Here is a 17,320-nt window from a genome sequence, read left to right on the forward strand (position 1 = left end):
AAATCTAAACTCCAAAAACCCTGTTGGTTTTTTGGTCCCCAGCAGGCACATATTTCTCTGAAATACCATAGGGTGCATCTGGAAATCTTCTAGGGCGCACACTGGCATAGGTGATAGCTATAGAGTGAATATTTGTGTCCCCCTAAAATTCATACATTGAAACCTAATCCCCAATGGGTTTTATGAGGCAAGGCTTTGGAAGGTGGATTAGGTCATGAAAATAAAACCTTCTTGAATGGGATTCATGCCTTAAAAATGATGTCCCAGAGAGATTCCCCACCCTCCTGCCAGGGGAAGACACACTGAACTAGGAAGGGGCCCTCACTAGACACCAGAGCTGCTAGCACCTTGATCTTGGACTTCCAGCCTCCAGAACTATGAGGAATAAATGTCTGTCATTTATAAACCACCCAGCTGGTGGTGTTCTGTTACAGCAGCCTGAATGGTCAGTGGTGCAAGAGGGGGCAGGAATCAGAAATGAGCAAAGGTTTTAGATTCGGAGATCAAGAGGTCAGGGGATCTCAGGTAGAGCAGTTTCAGCAGAGAGCAAAGTCAGGCATGCTTGACCCACTCCTTTTTTTTTTTTTTTCATTTTTCTGAAGCTGGAAACAGGGAGAGACAGTCAGACAGACTCCTGCATGCGCCCGACCGGGATCCACCCGGCACGCCCACCATGGGGCGACGCTCTGCCCACCAGGGGGCGATGCTCTGCCCATCCTGGGTGTCGCCATGTTGCGACCAGAGCCACTCTAGCGCCTGAGGCAGAGGCCACAGAGCCATCCCCAGCGCCCGGGCCATCTTTGCTCCAATGGAGCCTTGGCTGCGGGAGGGGAAGAGAGAGACAGAGAGGAAAGCGCGGCGGAGGGGTGGAGAAGCAAATGGGCGCTTCTCCTGTGTGCCCTGGCCGGGAATCGAACCCGGGTCCTCCGCACACTGACCCACTCCTTATAGCTAGCTACCAAGCAGTGGCCCTGCCTTCTTATAGCCCGTCACAAGTCCCCTGCCTCACCCAGCAGGAGAAGCGCCCACCTGCTGAACTCAGCGCGAGGGGCCCTGCGCCTGCCCCTGTCGCTCAGGGTCCAGGGAGCCTCCCCGGGCCGAGGCAGAGCGTCAGCACGGGCTCTGGAGCGGAGGACACTGCAGAGCCACGCCAGGCAACAGCCTTCCTAGATAACCAGAAAGTTGGGTTGGGAGATGCATAATTTATTTCTAAAATGCAGAACACAGAATTAAAATGTGCCACATGTTGCCTTATTTTCTAAAATATATTTCCTGTATATTTGCCTGACTTCTATGGCAAAAATCATTTTGGCATGATACTCGGCTTACATAAATGAAAATATAATCTAACAAAAATAACATTTTAGGAGCTTTAAGCCAAACAAATGCTTGAGAGTGCCTTGTTTAAATTAAGTTGTCATGCTATTTGGCTTTTTATAGTAACGGAGTGCCGTGTCTCCACAGAGCCTCGCCTGGAGATGCTTATTTTTGAAGAGACAGGACAGGAGGTGGGGAAAGGAAGAGGGGCCCGTGCTGCCTGCCTGCAGGCTAAGAAGACAGGAGCTGAGGGATGGAGGTGATGAGTAAGACTCCCTGTTACGGGAACTGTGGAGATGAAACGAGAGAGGTGACACAGTGACATGAGCGGGAGGAGAGAGATGACAGGTGAAGAGCATAAGACTAAATGAAAGTCTGTCTCTGCGACCCACCCCTCCATCCTGCTCCCAGAACTCTGACAGCCAGGCGAGCCCCAGCGAGGAGATGGAGAACCCCTGGAAAACACACACCGCATCAGAGGAAAGACCTGCAGAAACTGACAGGGGGAGACTTCCGGTGACACAGCCCAGTTTGCCCCAGGAGCACCCCACAGCGACGCCCTCCCACCGCAGCTGCCGCCCACCCTGAGTGTGCGCAGAACTGCCAACCAGCCTCTCCGTGCCTCATTATTAGCAGTGAGTGAATGACCAAGGACTACCAGACATTTGAAGAAGGTGTGCAGGAATTAACACAGAAAACAAAACAAGATAACAGAAACAAAGGCATGGGGGGGAGGGGGAAACAGACACTATAAAGAACAGAAGGAAATTTCAAAAGAAAAAAAAAACACCCTATAACTTATAGCCTGAAGGAGTCAAAAGAAGATATTATATCCATGAAACAAAAACAGAATGCAATTTTAAAATCAATACTCAGAGCCTGACCAGTGGTGGCGCAGTAGATAGAGCGTCAGCCTGGAAAGCTGAGGTCCCAGGTCTGAAACCCCTGGGTTGCCGGCTTGAGTAGACTCACTGGTTTGGCTTGAGCTCCGCAGTCAAGGCACATGTGAGAAGCAATCTATTAACAACTAAAATGAAGCAACTATGAGCTGATGCTTCTCACTTTCTCTCCTCCTTCCTTCTCTCTCTCTCTCTCTCTTGCTGTGTTTCTCTTTCTCTAAATCAATAAAAAATTAAATTAAATTAATACTCAGGGAACAACAAAGAGCTCTTGGAAAGTAAGGTTACCAAAACAAAAAATTTCGTAAAGAGTTTGGAAATAAAGTTGAGGAACTCTCCCATACAGCAAGAAGGGAAAAAGAGAGATAAACTCTAGCAGAGGGAAGATTTAAAAAGTAATAACAGAACGTTCAGACCAGGGGCTGCAACATCTAGCCAGTTAGAATTCAAGAAAAAAGAAAAAAAAAATTAAAACTATAGAAAATGAAGGGGAAGAAATTGTCAAAGGAATAATTGAAAATACGCGATGAAAAGCGCCCAGGTCAATGAATAAAATTTTTCATTATAAAATTTTAGAACTTCAAGGGTACAGGGAAGATCCGCAGCACTCTGAGGAGAAGAAAGAGGCCACCTTTCAAAAGCAGAAATCAGAGTACGGCCAGACCGCGGGATGCCGCTGAATGCTGGAAGGCAGAGCAATGATGGCTGCAAAATTCGAGCAGGGGTCCCCAAACTTTTTACACAGGGGGCCAGTTCACTGTCCCTCAGACCATTGGAGGGCTGCCAAATACAGTGGTCCTCTCACTGACCACCAATGAAAGAAGTGCCCCTTCCAGAAGTACAGTGGGGGCTGAATAAATGGCCTCAGGGGGCCGCATTGCGGCCCGCGGGGCCATAGTTTGGGGACGCCTGTAAGGGAAAAAGCCCTGGCCAGATAGTTTGGCTGGGCACAGAGGTTGCCAGTTCGATCCCCAGTCAAAGCACGTACAGGAACAGATCAATGTTCCTGTCTCTCTCTCTGCCTCTCTTGCTAAAATCAATAAATAAAAATAAATTTTAAAAAATTCAAAGGGAAATTATTGTCAGCCTAAGCTTTCATCTCCCGCCAATCACATGTGAAAATGGAAAAGGGACTTTTTCCACAGCAGACAGAAGAGGACAGTTTGGCCTCCAGACAACTGGGACCCACACCCGGCAGCAGAGGAGGCTGTACCAGCACTGTCACCGGTCCAGGCCCAAGATGGTCAATTCAGGAGAAGGACATGAGAAAAGGTGTCCGAGAGACACTATAACATAATGAGCACGAGGGGGAAAAATGCCTATAAGTTTTTGAAAGTCTGATAGAGAATATCTTTAAAAAGTGGCAAACACTGACCCTGGCCAGTTGGTTCAGTGGTAGAGTGTTGACCGGGCATGTGGACATCCTGGGTTTAATTCAAGACACACAGGAGAGGCGACCATCTGCTTCTCCACCCCTCCACCATGTATTATAAAAAGAATGAGGGAACTCTAAATGTACTGCCTTTGCACGTTGTCCATAATATGTTACTGAGTGGGAGGGAAAAAGCAGTAAAACAATGCAGAGTTTCATCACATTTCTACAAAGGACTATGTTGTATGTGTTCATGAACATGTCTGTGTGCACATGTGCTTGTACATGTATGAAAATAGACTGGAAAGCTATTTACCAATCTCCTTCTGGGAAGCAGGCATGGAAGAATGGAGGGGGTGGCTTTCACTTTTCACTTTATATTTCCTAATTCTTGCACCATGCAAAAAAAAATAAAAGAACATTTATTTTGTCTTTGGAATAATGGAAAAATATAATTTGACTGAAATATTTTTCAAATTTTTTCCTGATTTTAAAATCAACTATATGGTTTTTAAATGTGTCTGCAGCCTGACCTGTGGTGGCGCAGTGGATAAAGCATCAACCTGGAATGCTGAGGTGACCCTGCACTTGCCTGGGCAAGGCACATATGGGAGTTGATGCTTCCTCCTCCTTCCTCCTTCTCTCTCTCTCTCTCTCTCTCTCTCTCTCTCTCTCAAAATGAATAAATAAAATCTAAAACCATTTCTTTTAAAATAAAATAAAATGTGTCTGCAAATTCTCTGACACTTCTCCATTCAAAAGGTGAAAAGTAATTCCCTTCGTTAGGGCCAGACTAATAGACCCCCTTAAACAAACGTGGTGAAAGTGCTGCTGTGGGATTCATGAGATTGGATCATAGAAAGGACAGCTTTCCTTCCCTCCTTCTGTGTCTTCTCTCTCCCTCTCTCCTCCTCTCTCCCCCTCCTTCTCTGATTGTTTGCTCTTGGGAAGCCAGTCACCCTAGGACTTGAAAACTTAAAAGCTAAGCCACGCTCAGGAAAGGACCACCTGGAGAGGAGCTGAGGCCTGGGGCCAGCAGCGCCTCCCACCCCGTCAAGCCTTCAGGTGACTGCAGCCCTGGCCCAGGTCTGACTGAACCTCATGAGAGACCCTGAGCCAGAGCCACCAGGCAAGCCACACCCAAATTCCTGGCCCATAGGAAAGGTAAGAAAGAATAAATATTTATTGTTGTTTTGTGCTACTAAATGTTGGAGTAATTTGTTCAAAAGAATATTGATACCTGTAGGAACAGAATAAGTAGCCCAGAGATAGACCCACACAAACAGAGTCAGTTGATCTCTGACAAAGGAGCAGAGGCAGTTCAAAGGAGGCAAGATAGTTATTTCAATACACAGTGCTGGAATGACTGGACATTGACATGCAAAAAAAAAAAATAGATACTTAGCTTCCTTTTTTCACAAAAATTAACTCAATATGGATCACAGACTTAAATGTAAAACACAAAACCATCAAACTTCTAAAAGATAAAATGAGAGAAAAATGGTTTAGTAGTGAGTTTTTAGGTACAACAACAAAAGTATGATTCATGAAAGAAAAACAATTGGTTAGAGTTCATTTCAATTAAAAATTTCTGCTATGCAAAAGATACTGTTAAAAGAATGACAAAACAAACCACAAACTGGGAGAAAATACCTACAAAGCATATATCTGTTACTGGGCTTCAATCCAATCGGTAGCAAGAGCTTCCACGGCGGCAGCCGCAGAGGAGCAGCAGCCGCGGCTCTGCGCTGCCCATGGCCGTGGGCTCAACCAGGGGACAAGGTGACCAAGAATGTGAGCAAACCGAGTCAGAGCCGCTGCCGCGGCGCCTCACCAAGCACACCAAACTTGTGTGGGGCATGATCTGAGGGCTGTGTGGCTCCGCCCCCATCAGCAGCATGCTGTGGAGATGCTCAAGGTCTCTGAGGACAATGGGGCCCTGAAATTCATCAGTAAGACATGGGGACTCACATCCATGCCAAGAGCAAGAGAGAGGAGCTGAGCCCTGTCCTCAGCCAATAGGAAGGCAGCGGCCAAGAGGGACTGAGCCCCATCCCCTTTGTGTAATAAACCTGAACAGAAAAAAATAGATATAGATAGATATAGATATAGACATAGACACAGACATATAGATATACAAAGAATTCTTAAAACTCAACAATAAGAAAACAACCCAATTAAAAAATGGGAAAAAATGGCAACAGAGACCTCATCAAAGATGATATGCAGAAGTCAAAGAAGCATATGAAAAAAGTGCTCAATATCAAAATGAGATGCCACAATGCACCTCTTAGAATGGCTCAAGTCCAAAAAACTGACAACAGCAAATACTGGAGAAGATGTGGAGCAGCAGGAACTCGCACTTGCTGCTGATGGGAATGCAACATGCTACCAGCCACTCCGGAAGACAGTCTGGAAGTGTCTTAGAAAGATAAACATAGCCTTTCCATACAATCCCACAGTCATGCTTCTAGATATTTATTCAAATGGGTTAAAAAGTTACATCCTCACAAATACATGCACTCAAATGTTTATAGAAGCTTTATTCATAATTACCAGAATCCAGAAGCACCCAAAATGTCCTTCAAGTGGTGAGTGAATAAAAAAAAACTGAGGCCCTGGCCGGTTGGCTCAGTGGTAGAGCGTTGGCCTGGCGTGCAGAGGTCCCGGGTTTGATTCCCGGCCAGGGCACACAGGAGAGGCGCCCATCTGCTTCTCCACCCCTCCCCCTCTCCTTCCTCTCTGTCTCTCTCTTCCCCTCCCGCAGCCGAGGCTCCATTGGAGCAAAGATGGCCCGGGCGCTGGGGATGGCTCCTTGGCCTCTGCCCCAGGCGCTGGAGTGGCTCTGGTCGCAACAGAGCGATGCCCCGGAGGGGCAGAGCATCGCCCCCTGGTGGGCAGAGCGTCGCCCCCAGTGGGCGTGCCAGGTGAATCCTGGTCGGGTGCATGCGGGAGTCTGTCTGACTGTCTCTCCCGTTTCCAGCTTCAGAAAAATAAAAAAATAAAAAATAAAAAACCTGATATAGCCATATAATGGAGTACTAGTTAGTGATGAAAAAAAAAAAAAAGAAATGAGCTATCAAGCCATGAAAAGACAGGAAGAAACCTTGAATGCATATTGCTTAGTGAAATAAACCAGCCTGAAAAGGCTACATACTATATGGTTCCAGTTCTAAGACATTCTGCAAAAGGCAAAACTATAGAGACAGTAAAAAGATCAGTGGTGCCTGACCTGTGGTGGTGCAGTGAATAAAGCATCGACCTGGAACGCTGAGGTCACAGGTTCGAAACCTTGGGCTTGCCCAGTCAAGGCACATACAGGAGTTGATGCTTCCTGCACCTCCCCCCTTCTCTCTCTCCCCTCTACAAAATGAATAAACAAAGTCTTAAAAAAAAAAAAAAAGATCAGTGGTTGCCAGGAGTTCAAGATGGGGAGGGGAGCAGTGAACAGGCAGAGCACAGAGGATTTTTAAGGCATTGAAACTCTTCTGTATGATACTGTGATGGTGGATACATGCCATTATATGTTTGTCAAAACCCACAGAACTATACAACACAAAGGGTAAATTCTAATCTAAATTATGAACTTTTGTTAATAATAACGTGTCGGTCGTGGCTCATTGGTTGTAACAATAGTACCATCCTAATGCAAGATGCTAATAAGGGGCCAACTGTGGCGGGGGAGGGAGAGCAGGAGGAAGTGGGAACCGCTGTACTGTCTGCTCAGTTTTCTGTAAACATAAAGCTGCTCTAAAAACTAACGTCTCTAAAGCAGCACTAATCAACTGAAGGGAAAGTAGAAATAAAGTGACGTCACCAGCCATAATCTCAGCTGAAAGACAATCACTGTGAACACGTAGGCATAGTTCCTTCCAGTCCTTTTTCAAATGCCTACATGTATGTCATTATTTAAAGGAGCTGAAGTCATTCTGCTAAATCCATTCTGAAGGTTTTTTATCTTACTTTAGTTTGGATTTTTTAACCGCAAAGAAAGTGGTCCGTATAAAACGTTGGTGATACCAAAAACAGATTATAGAGGGGCCAGTTGCTATGGGAATGATTGAAAATAAATTTTATTTCACACTACACCCGGCTAATGTACTGACCAGAAGGAAGAAGAAATATTTGGAGTAACTTAGAAGAGCAGCCAAGAAGAGTTTTAATCAAGAAGAAGGAAAATGTATCAGCTTAGTGAGGTTCCAAAGAGGCCGGCGCATCTCCCTACGATTTAACTAATTACGCCCTGCCAACAGCCACACAGATGGTGGGGAAAGCACCCAGGAACCAGAGACATGAGAAGACTCTGCTCCCTCACTGACAGTTTGATGGCCAAGCAGGCAGCAGGTCTCCCTCAGGATGTGGCTTGTCTCCACGGGCCGGTGCAAGGCCAGGAAAACAGTCACCCCCTCCTTCCCATGGAGATGCTCCAAATATTTAGCGAACTGCATGGCCCAGGCGTCCAGTGACCCGTTCAGACACTGCATTGTTTCTGAGCATTGGAGTGGGTCCTGGGCCCCTTCTGTACATGCTGGGTCATGGGGCAGTGTGGAGGTCCCAGGGGAGGGACCAGGATGTCAGAGCCACAGGTAGGGGCCACTCAGAGAGCTCAGGGAAGTGGCTATTTTCCGAAAGAAGAACTTTAATACATGAAGAAGTGATAAGGCCAGATCAGTGTGTTGTACCAGCTAAATTCTGACCTTTGTTCAACCAACATTTTTTATGCAAGACAAGCCTGCGCAGAACACACGTCAGGGGAGCCTTGAGGGGGAAAGCGGAGCTGAGACCAGAGGAAGGCAGCAGGTACACAGTCAGACAGGCCCTGCTTCCCGCTCAGAGACGGCTCAGCTTTCAGGTCTCCTAGATCTAGTTCTGTTCCCAGCTTTGCCATGCATTACCATGAATTATATCACCTCGGAGCTCCAGTTTCCTCATCTGTCAAATGGATAAAACTGTTCCCTCATGCGGTTATGGTACGGATCACATGACATAAGCCGTGTGAGGTGCTAACAAAATGCCTGCTGTGTAACTGCTGTCACAGGCAGCTGCCACCGCCACCACCATCAGAGGTGATTGTGCTGTGGATCACTTCTTCTCCTTCCCTTTCTTTTCCTTTTTTTTTTTTTTTTAACACAGCTGGTGACCGCATCTCCCTTTCCTCGTCCATGTTACAACGTGATCACTACTGCTACAGAATCCCCAAAGTGTACATTATTGGGCAGTTAACTTTTTCTGCAACATCCTAGAAATAGCTCTGTACTTTGGAGAGAAAGACTTTTGATGCCAAACCAACTCAAATTACAAAGCTCCTGAGGTACAGACAGTTCCGGTAAGATCTGCTCACTCCAAGCACAAGGATTGAGGATTAGAGCTGCCAAGCATCCCGAGGGCCATGGAAACCCAGGGTCAGAGCAGTGAGTTCCTGTTTATGACACCAGTTCCCATTGGTGCAGAGCATACTTGGCTGTTTAATTAACAGATTTGTATTTTTACTTTGAACAAAATTTTAATAAACAAAATTATAGATCATCAAACCCAAATCCATATCTGCTTCCATCTCTCAGAAATGGTCATTGTTAACATTTGTTATATTTCCATCAAGCCCTTTTAAATAATTTTTTTTAAGTATGACAGATAAAGTCTCTTTTCTTACCTATGCCCAGATCTGTTTCTCACCTGCTCCCCTAGTCACCAGTATGCATCTGAGGTGTATTTATCCAGTTCTATTTTATTGTCTTAGCTACATTTTCTGGGTTTTTATATAAGAAAATAAAAAGAAACATGGACAATGGGCTCGGTGAAAATGTCCGTGTGAGGAGGGCAGTTTGGCCCTGGAAGCTGCTTTGAGACGCACCTGCTTCCTGCCCCCGAAACAGCACACACTCGTGGGGAGAGCATATAGGGGGTAGTCTTGCAAACACACATCTGTAAACTTCAAGGAAGTAGTGCAGACCCTGTAAGGCCATCTACTGAACTCCTAAGGCTTACCTGGGTCCAGGTGTGTGAAAGAGCCCACCACAAAGTCCAGCGTGGACACGGCCAGCAGGAGCAGCAGCAGCAGCTGCAGGCGGATGATCCACTTGACACCCGCGAGGTTGATCCCCAGCAGGGCCAGGAGCACCACGACGGAAATCCCTCGCACTGCCCAGATGCTCCTGAAGCCCAGCAAGTCTGAGATGGACTCCGCGAAGCCGGTGATGTACATGGCACCTGCAACACACTGACGGGCAGTTCTCGGTAAGAAGCGTCAGCCGGAGAGAAAGCCCCAGAAGCCCACTGGCCAGAGCTGCCTAGCACTGAGGACCCTGCTCACCCTGCCAGCATGGGGCCTGGGAGCCAGCACAGGGGACACGAGCCCTGCCCGCGCGGGAACCTGCCTCAGGCCCCTCTCTCCCCCACCTCTCCAACGTCATCCAGAGGGGCAGTGACTGTCTCCCCCGAGCTAGAGCTGGCTGGCTGACTGTAAGTGGTAACGGAAATGAAAAGATCATGGGAAGAAGATGGGACTCTGGGCCAACGAGACCTGTGGACTTGTCTGAATTACTCAAGAACTGAACACAGAACAAAGACACACAGGCGGTTCCGTCTCAAAGCCTCGGGAGGGCACCAGAGCAAACCCGTTTTCTCCTTTTTGTATAATTTAAAATATATATATCTAAAACTCAGAAATAGGGAAAAAAAGCAGACAGCATATCCTTTCAATGTCAAATGGAACAAAGGCCACCTACCCATGGACTATCCTAGGTAATATTCCGTTCCACTCTGTTTACTCTTGATTAAATACATTTGACGTGTCAGAATGAGTGGCTGCACGTTAACTGATAGACACTTTTCCAGCAGAGCTGCAAATAACTTCTGTCCAGTGGAACAAATAACCCACAAAATTCAGGTTTGCTGTCCTACAAGACATGAGTCAGTGCTGTGTCTAACCCAGCAATCTTACCCTGACATTTCTTTAGGAAATTGCCTAATTACTAATTTATGGGCTTGACCTGTATTCTTCTAGGATCTCAACTGCTCTTTAACATTTCACTGGCTCTTCCATTAATTAAATGTTAAATAAAATCTTTGGCACACATTTATTTTATATTTACCTGAGAGGTATGATTTTTACCTTTTAAAAAACATTTGAGACACACTCTTAGATAAACACTTACAGATAACACCAGCCTCACTGTCCACAATTCCCCCGCCTCCTCTTCTCATCGGGTTCACCCGCTCACCGTCCTGCAGGCCAGCAGCTCACACCCATCACTGTGGCTCTGCTCTGCTGCTCTCCACGGGAGCACGTCCTACTCGGCCCTCAGACATGTTCCTCCCTTTCCATGAAGCCTTTCTTTGTCCCTGTTTTCTGAATAAATATTGTGCCTACTACTGGAGCCATACAATTAATTATCTGGTTCCATATTCTATTCTGTAATGTATATAAGTTTTTCTCCCCCTGCCACCACCAAAAATGCAAATATCTTAAAAAACAAAAATTTGGCCCTGGCCAGTTGGTTCAGTGGATAGAGCATTGGCTAGTGTGCAGACATCCCGGGTTAGATCCCTGGTCAGGGCACACAGGAGAAGCAACCATCTGCTCCTCTCCTCCCTCCCCCGTCTCTCCCTCTTCCCCTCTCACAGCCAGTGTCCCAGTCGGCTTGAGTGTCAGCCCCTGGCACTGAGGATGGCTTGGTTGATTTAAGCATCAGCCCCAGATGGGGATTTACCAGGTGAATCCCGGTTGAGGTACATGCAGGAGTCTTTCTCACTATCTCCCTTCCTCTCACTTATAAAAAAAATTTTTTATGCTGACTGTACCTCTTTAAATCCCCTGCATTTGCTAAATGTGTTGCAAGAATTCAAAAAATGCTTTGTACTATGTTCAGTTCCAGCCCTTTCTGTAAAAGCCAGAAGGTCACACAACTTCTGTACATAAGCAGAGCTCAAAAGGAAGGCCCTAATCTTCACCGAGATTAGTTAATTTTGCAACTTGTATTCCCCAAACTTATGTTAGGTATTTCCACCTATATTTAGGTAAAGGGGGAAACCCAATAAATGGGGGGAGGGAGATTGAATCATCTCTGAGAGACAGAAATGAGATAATAGAGGGATGGATGGATAGATAGACAGACAGATAGATAGACAGACAAATAGATAGCTCTATGTTTTCCTGCATTCACCTCAGAACTCAAACTTACTCTTGACTAACTACCAAGAGTGTGGTGGGGATAATGATGCTATTTCATCAGTATTTGGGCAGGCAGGTAAGCAGGACTCTTCATGGTCAGGTGTATCTGAGTTTAAAAAACAAGTGATAAAAATGTGGTCGTTTTGATCATTTGTATGGGCATCTCCGTCCCAGGCGTTCGATGTCTCTAACATGCAGGCAAGGCTGCCAGAACTTGAATGTGACCATCTGCATCTGGAGATCCCAAACTGATTGCTCCTTTTCCCAGCGGGAGCACAGGGGTTGCCCACAGGAAGTGGGCTACGCGGGAACACTACCTTTTGTTTCCAGGAGCTCCAGACCAGCTTCTCTCAGGTTTGTACCTGATCATTTTTTAGCCCAAAGATGCCCAGTAACAGAAAAAAGAAAAGGCTCCTGGGGATGACTGACAGCCTGGTGGTGAGAAGCATGTGAGACCAGACTACCTGAGGCCAGACGACCTGAGGCCAAATCCTGCGGTTTAACGAAAGGAAATCTGAAATCAATGAAACAGAAAAATAACTAACTAAAGAAAAGACACAGTGAACAAAAGCTGATCTTTTAAAAGATCAATAAAATATATAAACACCCGGCAGCCTGATTAAGAAAAAGACACCATGTATTTGTCCTCTTTACTCCCCTTTCCTCTTTACGGAAAATGATTTGACTTTGGGTGATGGGCACACAACGCAATCAACAGTTCAAACGTTATAAAGATGTTCACCGGAAACCTATGTACTCTTATTGATCAACGTTACCCCATTAAATTTAATTTCTAATTTAAATTAATAAATAATTTTTAAAAGAAAAAAACACAAAGATATAGGCTATTATGGATAAGAAAAGGAATAAAACTACTCTTACAGAAGAGAGTACAAGAATGACCTAAATATGAAAATGTCACGCATTATGGTACATTCACATTATACAATACTAAGTAGCTAGTTTAAAAGCATGGTTTTAAATTGACCTAAGGAATGTCTACAACTTATTGTTAAGTAACAAGTATAGCCATGGAATAGAGCATGAAATTTGTCCCCATTTCTATAAAAACAAGCAGCACTTCCAAAACCCATACCTGTGTGTGGGTGAGCATAGGAAAAGGCGCTGTCAGAGGACACGAGGTGTCACACTGGCCACTTCAGGAGTGCGAGGGAAACTCACTTATCCTTTACTTATCTCTAATGTATTAACTGGTTACAGTGAATATCACTTAGTCGTTTTAAAATAATTTTACAAAGGGAAAATATAAACAAATGTATTAAGAGTACTATTCTGTCTAAGCAACAGCAATGTTTGGTACGTATAACACAGAGCATTCACGTGGAGAAACGTGGCCCAGGCCCCAGGCTCCCACACGCAGCCGCCGGCAGACACAGCCAGCTGGGCTCTGCCTCCCCTTGGGAGGGGTGGCCCAGGGACTGCCAGCCCTTCCCTAGAGCAACCCACCACCCCAGAGGTGGTCTACCTTCCAACCAGGAATACTGCTCTTCATTGGAAAACATCCCTGTTGGTTTGTTTAATGCCGTGGTAGTCAACCTGGTCCCTACCGCCCACTAGTGGGCATTCCAGCTTTCATGGTGGACGGTAGCGGAGCAACCAAAGTATAAATAAAAAGATAGATTTAACTATAGTAAGTTGTTTTATAGAGATTTATTCTGCCAAACTTAGCGAAAATCTGACATAAAGTACTTGGTAAGTAATTATTATTATATGCTTTAACTTGCTGTAACTCTGTTTTATAAATTTTATAAAGTAAAGTTACTTCCCTACTTTATAAATCACCATTACTGTGGAACCGGTGGGTGGTTAGAAAATTTTACTACTAACAGATACAGAAGTGGGAGGTAGGTATAAAAAGGTTACTACCCTGGTTTAATGGATAAACATCTCCAGAGCTTATTATTTTTTAAGTATTTTTATCTCCTCTTAAAGTTTATAATCACAGGCATCCCCTTTCCCTTTTTCGTTCTCTGCAGAGAAACTTCTAGCCCTCTGGCACAGGAATCAGGAGGGTGCCACCCATCACTTCAGAGAGAAATGATGACCTATATTTAGGGTGTAAAACTTTGCTTCCAAGGTATTTCTGTTAGAAAAATTGTACTTTCACAATCATAGATACTTTTCATCTTTGAGCACCTACCTAAAAGACCAGATAGGGCTTAGCCTCCACACACTTCCCCTTCTGACACAAAATCCCTGGCTTAAGGTTCAAGTTGGTTGAGTCTATGTCCTACATAAGTGCTAACTCTCAATGCAAGCTGAGGCCCAGTCAGGTACAGAATCGTCCTCCAGTCCTCCGCTGCTTATGCCAAGTCTGGCACAGAACATGGGAGCCGTTAGTAAATGCTTTAGACATAACAGTACGGCTGAAGCTGGATGTTCTGGTGTCAGGGTAAGCAGCCCCAAAGAAGCCCTCAGGCCCACAAAGGTGAGAGGGACAGGGGGTGAGCAGGGGCTTCAGTTCTCCCCGCTGGCCAAGGGCGCTGGCCTCACACAGCCAGCCTGCTACCAGCGCCTCAGAGGGATGATGGGAGGATTTGAAAGGATGCAAGGGCAATGAACAATTTTTTCAAGTTTTAAAAATCATTATTTGAAGTATTTATATGTTCTAAAATTTGATGTTCTAGGGTAAGTGTTGGCAAACTTTAACCCACTGGCCAAATCCTGCTCACTACCTGTTTTTGGAATAAAGTTTTATTGGAACACAGCTACGCCTATTTCTTCATATTGTCTATGATTGTGTTTGCAATACAGTGGCAGAACTGAGCAGTTGTGACAGAGACGTATGAGTTACAAATCCTAAAATATGTACTAGCTGGAAGCTTGCTGACCCCGATTCTAGGGCAAATTGCTTCTGTGCAGACAAACCTTTAATGGACTTACCAAGCAAAACAAGAGAAGACTCAGATTATTAAAATCAGGCATAAAAGGGAAGACATTACTTTCACTCTTATAAGAACAAAAGGATTGGCCCTGGACAGATTGCTCAGTGGATAGAACATCTTCCTAGTGTACTGAGGTCATGGGTTTGATCCTCAGTTAGGGCACTTAGGAGAAGTAAGCAATGACTCTACGACTAAATGGAACAACGAGTTGATGCCTCTCTCTCTCTCTCTTCCTTTCCCCCTCTCTCTCTCCCTACACCCTCCATTTCTCTCTCTCTCTCTCTCAAAGCAATGGAGGGGAAAAAAGATTATAAGGGAATCTATGAACAATTACATGACAATAAATTAAAGAAACTAGATAAAATGAACAAATTCCTATAAAGACACTAACTATCAAAACTGACTCAAGAAGAAATAAAGAAATCAGGACCTATGCCTGTGTAAGTAAAGAGATTAATTAGTAAACAAAAACTTCCTGCAAAGAAAAACCCAGGTGGTTTTACCACTAAATTCTACCATACATTTAAGAAATTAACACAATCCTTCACAAACTCTTTCAAAAAATAGAAGCGGGAATACTTTCCAGTTTATTCCATGAGGCCAGCCTTGGCCTGAAACCAAAACCAAACAAAGATACCACAACAAAATTACAGTTCAATATCCTTCTTAACTATATATGCAAAAATCTTCAACAAAATATCAGCAAACTGAATCCAGCAGCATATGATATGGATTGTGCAGAAACCACAGCCTGATCAGAGAGCCGCAGCCCAGGCAGCAGCAGATAAAGCAGAGGTATGAGAAGACCCTGACCAAAGGGGCAAGGATGGTTCTGACCGAGGCCCAAATGAGAAGAAAGCAAAGCAAGCAGGGAAGTCGATGTGATGGCTACTCTGGCAAATAGCTGCCAGTGATCAGAAAACATCTTTTTTGTGAACATCTTCTCTTCCAAGTCAGCCCACATCCGGGAGACTGAACGCCCTAGCCCCCTCTCTCTGTGGTGGGTCCTTCCCACCAGTTCAGCACTGGTCCCCTGTCTGTGGAATCTGCTTCAAGAAGCAAGCTTGCTGTCTACTTGAAGAAAAGTGAGGACTGCTGTTTGTCCATGGTGCAGCCTGCTTGGCTATAAAATAGCAGGAAAGTAAAAAATCAATATATAAGTCCCCAGGGTAATAAAATAAATAAACTGTTTATCATTCACTTCCCAGACTACTACATTTAAAGATCTCGCTCCACACTTCCAGTCAAGATGGCAGAGTGGGTAAACACTGTGCTCGCCTTCTCCCACTACCACATCAGATTTGTCACTGAACTGCGGAACAACCGCCACTGAGAATTGCCCGAAGTCTAGCTGCACACAAGTCCTCTAGTAAGGGTCTAAAGAAGAAGTCACCTGGAGACTGGCAGGAAGGTCAGAGACGTGGACCTACCCATGTGTGGTGATTAAAAACTGGGGTTTCTCAGCTGCAGAGGTCCTCCTGAGAAGCCAGGGGTCCCGGCCCCAGACCAGGCTTCCCAGACCAGGGTTCCAGGGGCAGGAAGAGAAGTCCCAGTAACTTCTGGCTGTGAACGTTAGCAGGGATTGTGGTTGAGGGAGATGGAGAGCAGCTGGTGTCCCAGGCAGTTCCTCTTAAGGGGCGCACATGGACTTACTCAGATTCACTTGCTCTGAACCTCAGCTCTGGGGCAGCAGCTCAAAAGGGACTAGGGACTTATAGGGAAGGCATGAAGTGTCTGGCATCAAAGTGAGAGCTGGAGGGGCAGCTTCGTCCCAGACAGAAGTGCTGGCAGAAGCTATTGTTCCCTCTCTGAGCCTTTCTCCTACAAGTGTACCTGGCACGTATCTCAGTCTCCATCGGCCTGGCTAACACTGCTCACCCATTCTATTGATCCCCTGAGGACCCACCCCACACCAATTTCAGGTCCTCCCAAACTGTTTCCAGTGACTTCCATACAAACGGCCGGTCCTGATTTATTCTCTGGACTTCCTTAAAATCTCTACCAAGCAGCCCCTGTCCCCCACCATGCCCCGTAACTCTTGCTAAGTGGCCCCGATTCTGACAGTAGTGCCAGCCAACCTCCATCTGCAGCTGCAACTCTCCTAGGCACCACCTCCAAGCCCAGCACAAGCAATAACCGTCTTCAGATCACTTTGTAGCTTATTCCATGTGGCCCCAGGCAGAGCAAAAGCAGTAGCTGAACTTGCCCTGCACCAGAGTCCTTCCCAAAAAGCCCCAGAACCAATACACCCAGTGGCCACCTTCAGACCACCCCAGAGTATCACCCAACCATCTCCACAAATGACACACCCAAAGGGTAGACTTGGCAGGCACGAGAACCCCACTAAAACAATTCCTGCTCCATGGCATCAGCCCCTATACAAGAGCTTCTCTGTTATAGTCACAGTCAGTCCTCACGGCCAATCAGCCTAAGGGTCAATCCCTCCCACTAATGTGCCAACATCAACCTTCCCACTAATGTGCCAAGGCTCAACTACAACAGGAGGGAACACACAACCCACACAAGGGACTCATCTGAAGCACCCAGCTCAGGTGACTAGGGACTGTGCCACTGGACCCCACAGAACACCTACTACACAAGGTCACTCTGCCAAGACTGGACGACATAGCAGCTCTACCAAATACACAGAAACAAA

General features: G+C 45.8%; 1 protein-coding gene across 6 annotated transcripts in view; it reads right to left on the reverse strand.

Annotated features, from left to right (window-relative positions):
* SLC12A8 (solute carrier family 12 member 8) overlaps window positions 1-17,320 on the reverse strand; it is a 167,401-nt gene that overhangs the window by 112,022 nt on the left and 38,059 nt on the right. For all 6 annotated transcript variants that reach the window (XM_066347896.1, XM_066347891.1, XM_066347895.1 and 3 more), the window contains one exon: window positions 9,574-9,805. In XM_066347896.1, the coding sequence (XP_066203993.1) occupies window positions 9,574-9,805 (232 nt within the window). The remainder of the gene's footprint in view (window positions 1-9,573; window positions 9,806-17,320) is intronic.

Source organism: Saccopteryx leptura, chromosome 8 (genome assembly GCF_036850995.1).
Source record: "Saccopteryx leptura isolate mSacLep1 chromosome 8, mSacLep1_pri_phased_curated, whole genome shotgun sequence".
NCBI lineage: Eukaryota > Metazoa > Chordata > Mammalia > Chiroptera > Emballonuridae > Saccopteryx > Saccopteryx leptura.